Source organism: Otolemur garnettii, unplaced genomic scaffold, assembly GCF_000181295.1.
Source record: "Otolemur garnettii isolate 467f Iridium unplaced genomic scaffold, OtoGar3 scaffold00261, whole genome shotgun sequence".
Classification (NCBI taxonomy): domain Eukaryota; kingdom Metazoa; phylum Chordata; class Mammalia; order Primates; family Galagidae; genus Otolemur; species Otolemur garnettii.
In genome coordinates, this window is record NW_003852656.1 from 1,099,781 (window position 1) to 1,113,575 (window position 13,795).

General features: G+C 35.5%; 1 protein-coding gene across 3 annotated transcripts in view; it reads right to left on the reverse strand.

Annotated features, from left to right (window-relative positions):
• Positions 1-1,040: 1,040 nt before the first annotated feature.
• Positions 1,041-13,795, reverse strand: part of CLK4 (CDC like kinase 4) — a 19,063-nt gene continuing 6,308 nt past the window's right edge. For 2 of the 3 annotated variants that reach the window (XM_012813396.1, XM_012813397.2), the window contains 12 exons: positions 11,960-12,018; positions 10,682-10,904; positions 9,501-9,591; positions 9,036-9,102; positions 6,080-6,196; positions 5,826-5,992; positions 5,524-5,618; positions 5,129-5,258; positions 3,669-3,751; positions 2,444-2,523; positions 1,604-1,694; positions 1,041-1,518 (listed from right to left, as the gene is read on the reverse strand). In XM_012813396.1, the coding sequence (XP_012668850.1) occupies positions 1,378-1,518; positions 1,604-1,694; positions 2,444-2,523; positions 3,669-3,751; positions 5,129-5,258; positions 5,524-5,618; positions 5,826-5,992; positions 6,080-6,196; positions 9,036-9,102; positions 9,501-9,591; positions 10,682-10,904; positions 11,960-12,012 (1,338 nt within the window). In that variant the 5' untranslated portion in view covers positions 12,013-12,018 and the 3' untranslated portion in view covers positions 1,041-1,377. The remainder of the gene's footprint in view (positions 1,519-1,603; positions 1,695-2,443; positions 2,524-3,668; positions 3,752-5,128; positions 5,259-5,523; positions 5,619-5,825; positions 5,993-6,079; positions 6,197-9,035; positions 9,103-9,500; positions 9,592-10,681; positions 10,905-11,959; positions 12,019-13,795) is intronic. The other variant, XM_003802829.2, reaches the window with a different exon arrangement.

A 13,795-nucleotide genomic window follows, 5' to 3' on the forward strand; every position in this document is an offset into this window, starting at 1 on the left:
CAACTATAAATTCTACAACAAAAATATTTCTACCTGGCACACTAAACCACATCAATAGATATTTTTCCCCTTTTACTAAATTAAGTAACATTTACCACTGTTTTTATGTGAAACTGGTACAGTTAAATAAATAAAAATAAAAAACCTGTAGCCAAAAAATTTATGTTTACTAGCCAATTATGTTCTGGAAATTTCTGTAGCATTTTCTTCTCTTAAGTGTTTTCCAAATTCTTTTCTCTAGTAAGGATTAACACAAATATAAATTACTTAATAATCTTTTTTTTTTTTTTTTTTTTTGAGACAGAGCCTCAAAAGCTGTCCCCCTGGGTAGAGTGCTGTCACATTATAGCTCACAGCAACCTCCAACTCCGGGCTCAAGCAAGTCTCCTGCTTCCGCCTCCCAAGTAGCTGGGACTATAGGCGCCCACCACAACATCCAGCTATTTTTTGGTTGTAACCATCATTGTTGTTTGGTGGGCCTGGGCTGGATTTGAACCCACTACCTTAGGTGTATGTGGTTGGCACCTTAGCCACTTGAGCCACAGATGCCAAGCCACTTAATAATAATCTTAATCTTCAAGTTTAAGTGTTTACTTTGTATGATAAAGAAACAGATATTGAACAATTTCAAGATTCCTCAGAACCTAATACTAAAATCTAAAATCTCAACCATTGAAATTCCTAATTTTGTATTTGTGACTCACCAAACAGCCCTTGGAAAATATAATTTTCCAAGCTGAATTTTCAGTTAAGACTTTAATCTTAAACGAAGTGTGTATGTACTTTTATTACACAATCTGTTACAATGGACAATCTGGATGCCTTTCCATGAATGTCTACGTATCCCCACTGACATCATCCAATGAAACAGAACACAGTACTTATGATTTAATAAAATCTTAACAGTGAAAATTTTCTATGGATTTTTGTTTCCAATACCTGCCCTATCTAGAGTTAATGATAATTACTACCTGTTCAACAATTACAGAAGAAACTTTTGAAGTTAAGAAAAGATCTAATTTTGAGGTATATAAAGAATATAAAGTAGTCAAGATTTCCTTTTACTCAAAAAAAAGAAAATCATTTCAAAGTTGATCTCTATGTACAAAAGACAAGATCAATCACATTTATCACTGGACACAAAGGATATGCCAAAGATCTTTAAAAACGGCAATTAATCTCAAAAAGAAAAATTAATTTTAACTTTTATATTTCATTATCAAGACCATGCTATAGATACAAAACATACAGTATTTACACTTAACTGTACAAAATAATTTAATGTTTACAAAAATATTAGAATATTTAGTTGACTGACACAGTCTTAAGTAATCCCTTCTAGAGAAGTATATTATAGTAAGACCACTGATTTCCATTTTATTTCTTTTTTAATAAGTCAAAGAAAGGATGCTGCAATGCTTCATCCAAGGTAATTCTTTTAGTTGGATCATATTCTAACATTCTTCGAACCAGGTCAAACAGTTTCTCATGTTCTTCATCATGACAAAGCATAAATTCCTAGGGGGGAAAATGTTTTTGTTTAAAAAAGATAGTAACAGTAAAAAAATTTTAAAAAATTGAATCTTTTTTTTTTTTTTTTTACCTTTAATGGTTTGCAGCGTCTCCTAACATATCTACCAGCAGAACTATGTTCATCCCAATCTAGCTGGTTATGATGAAAATATTTGCGTTTTCTACAGGAAAAAGAAGTCTGGATTAGTAAAATAACAGAAGTTCTACATCTTTTTACCCAGCACCAACCAGGGGATGGGCAACTGATGGACGTATAAGCAGGTCTCTCTAAATGTAGAGATATACACGTGTTCAATTTTTAAAAATCTCAGCAGCAACTATATAGCAGACATCTTTATATAACATCTTTATCTTCCATTCTGTGAGGTTTCAATATCCCAACTAAGTTGTTTGCAAATATAATACATGGAACAATGCCAGCTTTAAAAATAGAGGCCTCCTGAATCCAGTCCTTAAAATTTCACTAGATCTGGAATGGGTCTGGAAGTCTTTAACTCCCTAGGTGACTTCTGTGGTGAAGATGTATTTGGGAATAGTACCTTGTCCAAGGACGTACAGCTGGTTAGTGACAGTAAACATTTCTAACTTAAGACTATGACTCCAAAAACAAGCTTTTTCATATTGTATGTTATTATAGATAAACATAGGAAAGCATTTATGCAAAGGTAAACTTGAGTAATAAAAAACCCCACCATTTTGTTTACAAGATAACAAGCTAAATAATCATTTTTAAAAACATGACTAAAAAAAAGACTAAGATGCAATTTAAATAAACTCCAACACATAAAAAATATTTCAAAATGTACAGTCTTTGGAACATGAATTACAACAATGCTGGTTTTTCTGTAGTTTGAATAAAGGCTATTACTGTATTTATCTAGTAAAGAACATAAAAAATCTTAAAACATACCTTGTTTTCTGAATCATATGTAGTGGTATGGGTCCTAATATTCGCTCCATCATTGCCAGGTGTTCCTTACTGTCATGAGTCTAAAAAACATAGAAAAAGGAAATTTAGTACTCTCCATTTTCCTATAAGCACACTACAAAAGAACACAAGAGAATGGTGATTATATAAAAGAACTAGATATATACACAATTTATGTTACAAAATACTTCAAAGAGAGAATACTGAATGAGAGCTATTTGGTGCAACACAGTTTCCTTGTTTATTTGTATTTCTTACACCAGTGGTTCTCAACCTTCCTAATGCCGCGGCCCTTTAATACAGTTCCTGTGGGTCACGACCCACAGGTTGAGAACCGCTGTCTTACACTGTAACTGAAGATGACTAGGGAAGGTTCCCCAAAAAACTCTCTCCTTAATTAGCTGCTTAACCAAAATTAACCTCCATTACCCAACAAAGTCCATAGTAATTACTAACACTTACTAATCCCAGGCAATAGAAATACTGTCCCACTAATCCCTCACAATGAACATAAGCCAAGTATATGAGAACAAGAGTGTCAAAGAGGTTAAAATATTGCTATCAGTTCAATGTCATACAGCTCATAAATGAAGACAGTTGAGCTATAATCTCAATTTGAAGCTTGTAATCCTTAAACCAAGCAGTAAGAGCATTGGCTTGGCTAAAATAGAATAAAGATAATTGAACTTAACAGTTGAAACAGTATGCTTCTGGAGCAGACACTGACAAACTTTTTCAGAGAAGGGCTACATAGTAAATATTAGCAAACAGTAAATATCCAAAATGAAGTATGACTAGCAGTATTTCATTTAACTGTGGCTTTAGGAAAGAATAGCATGGCAGCTTTCCAATATGGAAGCCAGGCTTGGTGCCTGTAGCACAGTGGTTACACATGAAGGCTGATGGGTTTGAACCTGGCCTGGGCCAGCTAAACAACAACCACTGCAACAAAAAAATAGCCGCGTGTTGTGGTAGGCACCTTTAGTCCCAGCTACTTGGGAGGCTGAGGCAAGAGAATCCCTTAAGCCCAAGAGTTGGAGGTTGCTGTTGAGTTGTGATACCAAGGCACTATACCAAGGGTGACATAGTGAGATTCTGTCTCAAAACAAACAAACAAGCGAAAACAATATGGAAGCCAAAACTTAAACATGCTTTTAACAGTTAAAATACATTATTGATTATTAAATGAAATTTACTAGACACATACCTGAAAGACCGTGAAACCAAGGTAATATTCAATGAGAATGCAACCTATGCTCCAAACGTCACAAGGCTGAGACCAACCTAAAGCTGTTTAAAAACAAATATAAACATTTTTCTGTGCAACAGCTTTTAATTGGTAACACAATAAATCCTTCCCTATATGGGTTCTCCCTTTACACAGCTCATTTGGGAGACTGTAACAGCAAATGCAGAGTTCATGTTTTCAGTTTAGTACTGAACAATTATCTAAAAATTAATGTAAAATTCAAAATTCAGTTCCTCAGTCATACCAGCCACAGTACAGTTGCCCAGCGGCTAGGGGCTACCTCACTGGATAGTGCAGATACAGAACATACGTCTACTGACCAGCGCTACATAACATTCTCAATTTTTTTTTTTTTTTTTGGACAGAGTCTCACTATGTCACCATTGGTAGAGTGCTGTGGCGTCACAGCTAACACCAACCTCCAACTCTTGAGCTTAAGCAATTCTCTTGCCTCAGCCTCCCAAGTAGCTGGGACTACAGGCGCCCACCGCAATGCCTGGCTACTTTTTTGGGGAGTTGTAGTTGGCCTGGACTGGATTTGAACCTGCCAGCTCCAGTGTATGTGGATGGCGCCCTAGCCGCTGAGCTACAGGTGCCGAGCCCATTCTCAATTTCTTACCACTTTATCAATCCTCTACTCTGGATAAATATCATTAGTTTGCTTTCACACTCCTGTTCTGAACTTACTGAGTCTTATTGGACTTAGCAACAAAAAACAAACACAAACATCTGTGGTCCTCAGCTGGACCTTACTTTTATAATCGGTTTATGACATTTAACCACCTCTCAATAGGTTCTGATCTGACCTTTTCCTACTTCCTCCAAGTTTCCAACCCCACCTCTGACTTCCCTGCTCTATTAACATGTCTTGACCTCTAACTTTTAATTTTGATGTGTGCGTAAGATGCACACTCCTTTAGGGTTCATTCTTATTTCAAAACTTTGCACTTTCATTTTCTTTCCTGGTCTTTCTCACATCAAGGGTTATCACAGAAGTCCTCTTAGAGAAGTCCCTCTTTTCATAACCTTTACCCACCTTTTTTGTAGATGGCTGCCAACCAACCATCAACCAGCATTTTCACTGGCATCATATTTTGTGATGACATGAAAACAGATACCCACATAACTTGACAAAATCATATTGTCATGATGTACTTAGCTAATAAAGCCTGTTCTTTTGTGATTATTTAAGACTAACTTGTTTAAAAACTATCACCACCTTGAATATCTTTCATAGTATCATATTTTTACCACTCAGGAAAAATGTCTATAGCAATGTCCACTCATTTTTTATGAAAATAGAAAACATTTTCTGAGCACTACCAAGATCATGATACCCACCACAACCCCCAATAAAAGCTGTAAAAACAAAAATCTCTTTTTTGATTACAATAACTGAAAATCCGGTGTCTACTGACCCAAAATGACTTCTGGGGCTCTATAGTGCCGTGTAGATACCAAAGTACTGTGATGTTCATCGTCATATGTTGCACTTCCAAAGTCGACAACTTTGATATCTGTGCTTTTCAGTGTACGTTCATCACGTTTCTAAAGAGATATAGTTAAATAAGCATGAAACAATGAAGATACGCAATACTTTATATATATAGCACTATTCAAAAGGCTTGCATATAAATTATCTTTTTGGATTATCAACATAAGCCTGTGAGAAAGGCCAAGAAGAATTACTCTTGTTTTTGGTAAAACATCAAGATATTCACAAGGCTCAGAAGGGAATTTCCTCATCTAAGGATCACAAAACTAAATTAACTTTAAAGACCACTTCCCAAATTAAAAGAAGTTTATAACTTACCATTTTAGAATTATATTTGACTACATAGTCAGACTTCACAAATAAAATGTTTTCAGGCTTCAGATCTGTATGGGTTAATTTATTATGATGCAAAACTACAAGAAAACCAAAAGACATTATTAGTTTCACTTGCAAATTTAATTTGACTGGCAGAGGAAGGGAGATTAGCAGTGGATATACTGGCCAAGAGAGGTTTTATCTCTACCTGTAAAATGTTTATCTTTAATGACAATGTTTTGGTATACTGCTTGTATAATAAAAAAAATTTTCTGGTGTTTGAAGATTTAATCAAGTATACTTACAATTTATTGATTGGCAGATCTGATATGCCATCTGCCTGATGTGGTCAATTTGAAATGGCAGAAAGCTGTTTTCTTTAATGAAATCATAGGTACTAAGTCCCAGCAGTTCAAACACAATACAAACATGACCATGATGATCAAACCATTCTAGCATCTGGACACATCGGCTAAAACAGATGAAAATAATAATTTAGTTCACAGAATTCTAGTTACTTGATGTAATATTTTGCCTCTTAGTTCAAATTTATACTTACAAGACACTAGTGGGATCAGTACTATTTAAATGCTCTAATACTTGGATTTCTGAACGAGCTGCTTCACGGTAACGGCCTACATTTTTTACGATTTTCACTGCTACATGCATGCCATCCCTTAAAAACAAAATTAAGATGAAAATAGTTAATGTACAGGTATGGAGTGAAGCCATGTAGCCTCTAAAGCATCATCTTAATTTAACTGCTGATTCTTATATGCTATTTTTCTAAAATAATCTTTCAATAAATCTTTTAGAGTATATTATACTAAATTTCATATAACTTTTCAAAACATTTTGACAAAATAGACTTTATATGAAGTGCTGATTCCCTTAATATCTATGAATTTTAATGTTTGGTCCCAGAATTTTACATTCATCTACATCAGGCATCCTCAAACTGCGGCCTGCCCAGGACATTTATCTGGCCTGCCAGGTGTTTTTGCTGCCACTGCCTGTGCTGCTTAGCAGCCGACTCGTCCGAGGGCCTACAGTCCAGCCCTCCAACGGTCTGAGGGACAGTGAACTGGCCCCCCATTTACAAAGTTTGAAGATCCCTGATCTAGATGTTATGAAACAAAAGTTTTAAAAGTATATGCTACTGCTGAAAGCATTTATTTATTCAGCAGGCTAGACCTACTCTGTGCCAGACAGTGCATAGATAGTAGCAATGAAAAGACAAGGCCTGAGTAAATGCAAATTTTGCAGAACAAATCCTTTTAATTAACGGATTTCTTCTATGAAGTCTGCATTTAGTTGAGGGGCTGCACTTGGGGATTTAGAAGGCCACATGTAGCCTTGAGTTTGTAGGTTCTCCATCCTTTCTCCACAGAAGTGGTGACACAGAAGAACTAAGGTTTGAAAGATAGCTATGAGTTTGACAGACGGGGAAGGAAATGGAACATCCGGGTAAAGGAATCACCAATTATTACATCATAAAGCCAAGAAGATCCTCAGCACATTCACTGACGCAAGTACATGGAAATACAGCTATAGTGTAGGGAAGTGGGCTTTAGATTGGGCCAACTACCTTTTTTTTTTTTTTTTTGAGACAGAGCCTCAAGCTTTCCCCCTGGGTAGAGTGCCGTAGCATCACAGCTCACAGCAACCTCCAACTCCAGGGCTCAAGCCAGTCTCCTGCCTCAGCCTCCCAAGTAACTGGGACCACAGGTGCCCGCCACAATGCCCGGCTATTTTTTGGTTGCAGCCATCATTGTTGTTTTGGCCGGGCCCAGGCTGGATTTGAACCCCCCACCTTAGGTGTATATGGCTGGCGCCTTAGCCACTTGAGCCACAGGTGCCGAGCCGATTGGGCCAACTATTAAGAAAGCTTCCTAAAAGGTATTGAGTCAGAGCTAATATGAAATGATTTCGAGGACATCAATTTGCAAATCTTCACCTTCCTTCTCTTCTCATTTTAGGATCTGCCTGGAGATGAGCCAACATTCAAGCTTCCTTTTTCACTTGGTCCTCCGCTTAGCAAAAGGAAAGAAAACCTCATCCATCTCTTATTAGTATATTAAGATATATGCCCCTGGTTATTAAAAACCTCTGGGGCAAACAAATACATGTACTCTTAACAGCTGGATAATAAATCTTTTTCCACATCTGGTGGTTTCCAAGTCATCACTTTCAAGAAGGTCTCAAAAATAGTACATAATGATAAATAGTTCAGAAAATTTTTGATGATAATCTCCCTCTGATGTTTGGCATGTTATGTCAAGACTTTTAAGAACTGTTATAAAATTACTGTGACAAAACTTACACTCTCACCTATTTAGTTATATAACCAAAAAGTTTTCTCATTGAAAAATGAAAAAGAAAACAGACAATGCTAAACAGTGAGATATTTATCTATGTATATATGCATTCATTTTTAGAAGCCCAAACCATCCCAATAAGAGAGACATTCTGATGAAATCTTATTTTAGGTCCAGTAAGTATAAGTATTTATAATATATTGGTACTTTGACCAACTGAATATTATTATTTAAAATACCTCAGATACTCAAGAGACGTAGAATCTCAGGAAATTTTAAAAGGACATTAACGCAACAACTGGTGAAATCTGAATGTAGATTAGCTGGCAAAATTTGAAAAATCTATAAAATGATTAACATTATAAAACGTAGACATTTGGAAAATCCGGGTGAAGGATATCCAGAAATTCTTTCTGTGAGTCTGAAAATATTTAAAAATATTTTAAAATTCAATTTATATTCAATTTGCTGCAGAGAAACAAGATAGGGTGACAATAAAAGTTAATTTAGCATATTCTTCTTCATGGAAAGTACAATGAGAATAAACAAAAGAGTAAAACATGTCTAAGTATTCAAGAAGAGTTTGTTTATGGATGATGGTAGGTTATCAAGTTGCAAAAGTATGCATTTAAAGGGAAAGAAGTTTTTTTCCGTAATGTTTGTGAAAAGCTGGAAATTATATCATTCCCAACTGTTTTAATTACTTACAAAAAACTTTGCAAACCACAGAATAGAGGTCCTGGAAGAAAAAGGTAAAATGAGGCAAAAAGGGTCCAATCACAAAGGGAACTAGTGTGCTTCAGTAAAGAATTTAGACTTTATTTCTGTAGGGCTTCATATAATTTCTTCATAGTTTAGGAAGCTAACTTTAACATGCAAGATTAGATATGCTTTATTGCCTCTGCAATCCAAAAGCTGAATCTCTTTATAAAAGGCTAAAGGCTTCAATTCTGGGAAACTCCTAACTTGAATATCCCATTTTAATTTCAATAAAATCCATCTGATAATATTTGTTAGTATTCTTGATGGAAATCCACATCCATAGTAAACAAATCATACCCAGCGCAAGAAATTTTGTTGTATATTTATACCGTCAAGAGAGATATGCTGTGGCTACCACTTAGAATATATTTCATCTAAATTTATGGACCTTTCCCCACCAAAAATATTAGAATGTTAAAAAAAAAAATAACTTACATGGCATGATCAATACACTCTACAACTTTGCCAAAGGCTCCTTCACCCAAAGTGTCCACGATTTCATCTAAAGTGAGGGGGGGGAAAAGAGGTATAAGTACCTGAGTACAAATTATCTAGTTATTCAAACAATGAATTTGCTTAAGTGTGGAATATTTTCAAATGATCTTTATCAAAGCATAACTAAGGTTTCAGCACTCAAATTATTTTATTTTCAGCTGCTACAAAAACAATTAGATAGAGCTATCTTTCTTGCTCTAATCTCAAATTTCACTGATTATTTTGGAACTTTAGAATAGAAATATTTAAATTCTATAGAAAAGAAGAAATACAAAAGAACAAACAAACCCACAAAAAACAAAACAAAAAAGCAATGAAGAGTTCTTTAGCCCCCCGCTGACAAACTATTCTTAAAAGGATTATTCTGTTTGCAAAGTTTAAAAAGTGTTGAAAAATATTCTATACATCTTGCTCTTAGAACGTCTCCACTTTGACAGATCAGGTGACCCTCCTCATCATCCTCTATACTCCTGGATCTTTTCCTTCGGTGGCTCTTCTGGAACGGCAAGTGGGCAGCACCAAGATCGTCCAGCCAATCAATATATCAGAGTGAATTCAGGGCAGAATACGCAATTCATTCAGCGGGGAGATATTCAGGCATTCAGATAAGCACCAGGCCACGAACAGTTGGCAGGAGCAATTTCAAATTCAGTCCCCAGAAATTCACAGGGCACAGTTTATGTTACAGAAGAAAAACATGGCAAGGAACAGATTTTCAGATAAGATACTTAAAGTGGCAATAGAAAAAAAACAACACAATTGTCTCTTTAAAATACTGTTAATTGAAGTCTGAAATTTAAAGAATGCAATGTCATGATTACTAATCTCTTGCTATAAATAGCATATGCTGTGAGTTGAGATGTCTAGTTTGTCAGAAAAATGTTTTAAAATGTCAAGATTAGTCGAAATTGTGCTTAGCAATATTTAAAAATATACATGATTAAAATAAAGGGGGAAAATAAATGTTCAATTTAATATAAGCTAGTTCTACTGAAGAAAACTTGGGAAGAAAAACAGTAATTCAAAGTTTACTGATCAAATAAATGAAGATGTCTGAATGTTAAAAAAAAGGCAGGCTTTTTTGAGTAACACATTTCCCATTCAGCACCCATCTTCACAATTTCAAAAGAACTGGTTGCAGACAATGATATACTGTGCTATGGAACTATGCTAATACAGGCTAGTAACATTTAAGTATCCACTAATGTAATTTTCCATATTGTTTCCAAGTACAGGAAAGGAATTTCCTTCAAAGTAAAAACAGATGAAAGAAAAGATGGGTGCATCATTTTTTCATAGGAATATGTTTCAAACACAAAAATAATTGTATTACTAAAATCAACAAACTCATGATCTGGTCTAAGATTATGAGTAAATGTGGGAAATGAGGGCTAGCTAATAAATATACAGATCAACTATGAGAATCTGGATGTTTCCTTCAAGGATTTAAGTAGTATACACATAATTATAACATATCCAAATAGTATTTTATATGTCTAAAGAAACATTTAGAAACTTATCAGCTCACTAAGAGCTTTTACACACAAATAAGAATCCACTCAAAATAAAAACAAAATCAATCATACCGAACGTGACTGATGACTTGAACAGTATCTATTATGCTTCCTTTTAGGACTGCTTCTCCTGCTTCGGACTGAAGATTTACTGCAGTGGATTCGATAACTGTTTTCAATGTCTCTGTGATAATGTCTAGGTACATAACCTTCGCAGTAGTCATTCCTGTATTCATCAATGTATCTCCGGTCACGATAATCTCTCTCATTCAAGGACCTTGCTTCTAAATAATGACTGCAAATACATTGAAAGATTACAAATTATTCTCTTCATTCTGGATTAATGTAGTTTAAACAAAACATCCTCTTCAAGAATTCCTGGTTTAAATAGCTAACTCAATAAAAGAAAAAAATTCCAATTGATGAATTAGAATTTATCTCTCAAAAGTTTAACAAATAATTTTACTTTCATAATCAAGCAAATGGGCCCATTATATAGACTGCTGTCAAGCACTTCAAACCAAGGAACAAAGCTTGGGTCAAATCATTTCTTTATTGTTAAGTGTTCCTTTACCTTCTTGAAGAAAGTTAAAATCCTGAAACTCATCAGTCATATGACAAATGCATCTATAACTAAGCCTTCTATCCTCTCTCACAGAGGCACACACAATCAGAGACAGCCAAAACAGGATTCCTTTCTCTTTTAATATTAAGTTTCTTTTAGATATCCCTGGGCACAGAGAATTCTCTCATGTATTTAGCTATTGAGGAGCCTTAAACTGATTCCAGCTCTTTCATTTTACCAACTAAATTAAGATCCCTAAAAAGAAAATAATGTGCTATGGCTGTAGAGCACATTAGTGACAAAAACTGAATTATCTTCTAACTGCTATCATATAGACCATTTTTACTGCATGTAGTACACATCAGCTTCCCCTCTTGCATTGCTAGCCTTCTATTATTACTATTTAAGAAATAGACAACAAAGCTTTTGACGATTGCCTCATGCGCTAAAGACATCTAAAATAAAAAAGGGATCCTATAATTGCTTGCCTAGACAGTAGTCCTACTATCCTATTTCCCTTTGCACTTCTAATTTTCTGTCATTCCGGCTTGAGAAATACAACAGAAAACAGCAACATCAAGTGCCATAACGCTTGAATCTGTAGATCCCATTGAGAATCTGACAAATACTATGGACCCTCCTCCCAAGAAACACAGAAATGAATAAACAAAATTTGCCAAGGAATTTCATAGAGGCCAGGGACCTTAGGAAGTTAAGCAGCCTTGATGTGATGGAAAGAAAAGGACATAGATTTAACTGGCCCCGTTTCCCACCCACCTCTCTACCTGGGATGAGTGTCCTCTTCAACAGAGTACGAAGCTTCAAGAGGGATGCACATGGAGCACTGAGGGAGAGAGGGGACACCTGCCCAGTCAGACAAATCAGCTAAAATGATACTGACAAGCAATGGAATGACAGATGTTGACTATATTGCCCTTACCAACCCCCTTCCTTTCCTAGAATATGTCACTCTTCTTTCCCAGGGAGCTGGGTTTGGCAGAAATAGAAGCATCTTTCTAACTCCCACCCAACATGGCTACCATCAAATGCAGGCTAGGGAGACGCATGAACCCCCTTCTCCTTCCCTAATGTCAGTCTTAAGTCCTATCCTTTGGCAAACTCAGAATATTAGGGTGAGACTGTGGGTAGGTCAAGGATTTGATCAGTAGGCTTGAAGTACCAGAAAGAGAGCTACAACATAAGAAGCTAGAAATTAACATAATCTTGAGGGCATTTTGTTTAATTCCTACCACAAAGTCCAAATCTTTCTATCAGAAAAAACTAACACTAATAGTCTCTACCTGGAATATTGCATGAAGTTAGAGATACTAATAATCCACAATCTACAGAATAACAAAACATGAGGGGAGGGTAAACTAAAAAAGTGAGGGTATCTTCAATCTATAATGGCCAATGACCAATGCTGAGAGATTATTTAAACAAAGTCACAGAAATTTCACAGGCTATGGACAGGGTAGACAAGACAAACAGATTAATTTTATTATTTAAAATATTCACTGAGTGCCCAGTGAATATTTCATTGTAGCCTTGCAAAATAGCCAAAACTGACAAGGGTACAGGCATTCATTTTTATTTCCACACAGGTTCTGTGGGAGATAAGAAAAATTATGTAAGGCAAAGTCTGTGCCAAGCAATAACGAACAATTTGAGATTAGTCACATAAAAATGAAACAAAACCCAACAATCAGGATGTAGGAAATGCGGAAAGGTTACACACTTGCTTAAAGAGAAGGAAAGGAGAATCTCTTTCAAATGGTCAGGGAAAAATCCAGGAAAAAGATGGAAATAGGGTTGCATTTTGAAGAGAAGCCAGGATTTGGACAAAGTGAAATGTAGAAGAATGGCATATTCCCATCTTATATGTAAACAGCACTTCATGGCTTACAGATGAATTTGCCTATGCATTATTCTGGAAAAAATAAATAAAGGCAAAAAGAGCAATCTTCACAAAGGGGAATGTAGAAAAATAAGCTGAGAATAGATCATTAAAAGTCCTGTATGCCAGGCTAAGGAATTTTTCTCAAAGGATGGTCTATTTATGAATCATAATGAATATGAGGTTCTTATTAAAGATGAGATCCCCAGGTCGTAGGCAATATTCACTGAATCTAACTTGTAACTGCCTCCAAGGTGATTCTTATTCACACTAAAGTTTGAGAATCATTAGCTGAAGACTTCATACTTTGTTATAAAATTCTGACCACAATATATAAAGGCAGGGTTTATAGCTATCTTTTAATACAGTACATAAGACGGATTAACTGTGTAGAGAGACCAATTCACCACTACAGCCCAAAGACAAATGAGAAAGAAAAGATATTCTATAATGTATAACAATTTAAACTATTAATATGTAATAAAAAGCTCTTCTAAACCAATAAGAAAAATATAATTTAAAAGACTAAGAATAAAATAGTCTAAGTGATTTATAAATTCACTATAAATTTAAAAATTCAAATTAAAAACAAAAAGTCAAGACTGAGAGCATGAAGGAGCATGTTGTAAGAAGTACAATTTGGGGGCGGGGCCTGTGGCTCAGTGAGTAGGGCGCCGGCCCCATATATGAGGGTGTCGGGTTCAAACCTGGCCCTGGCCAAGCA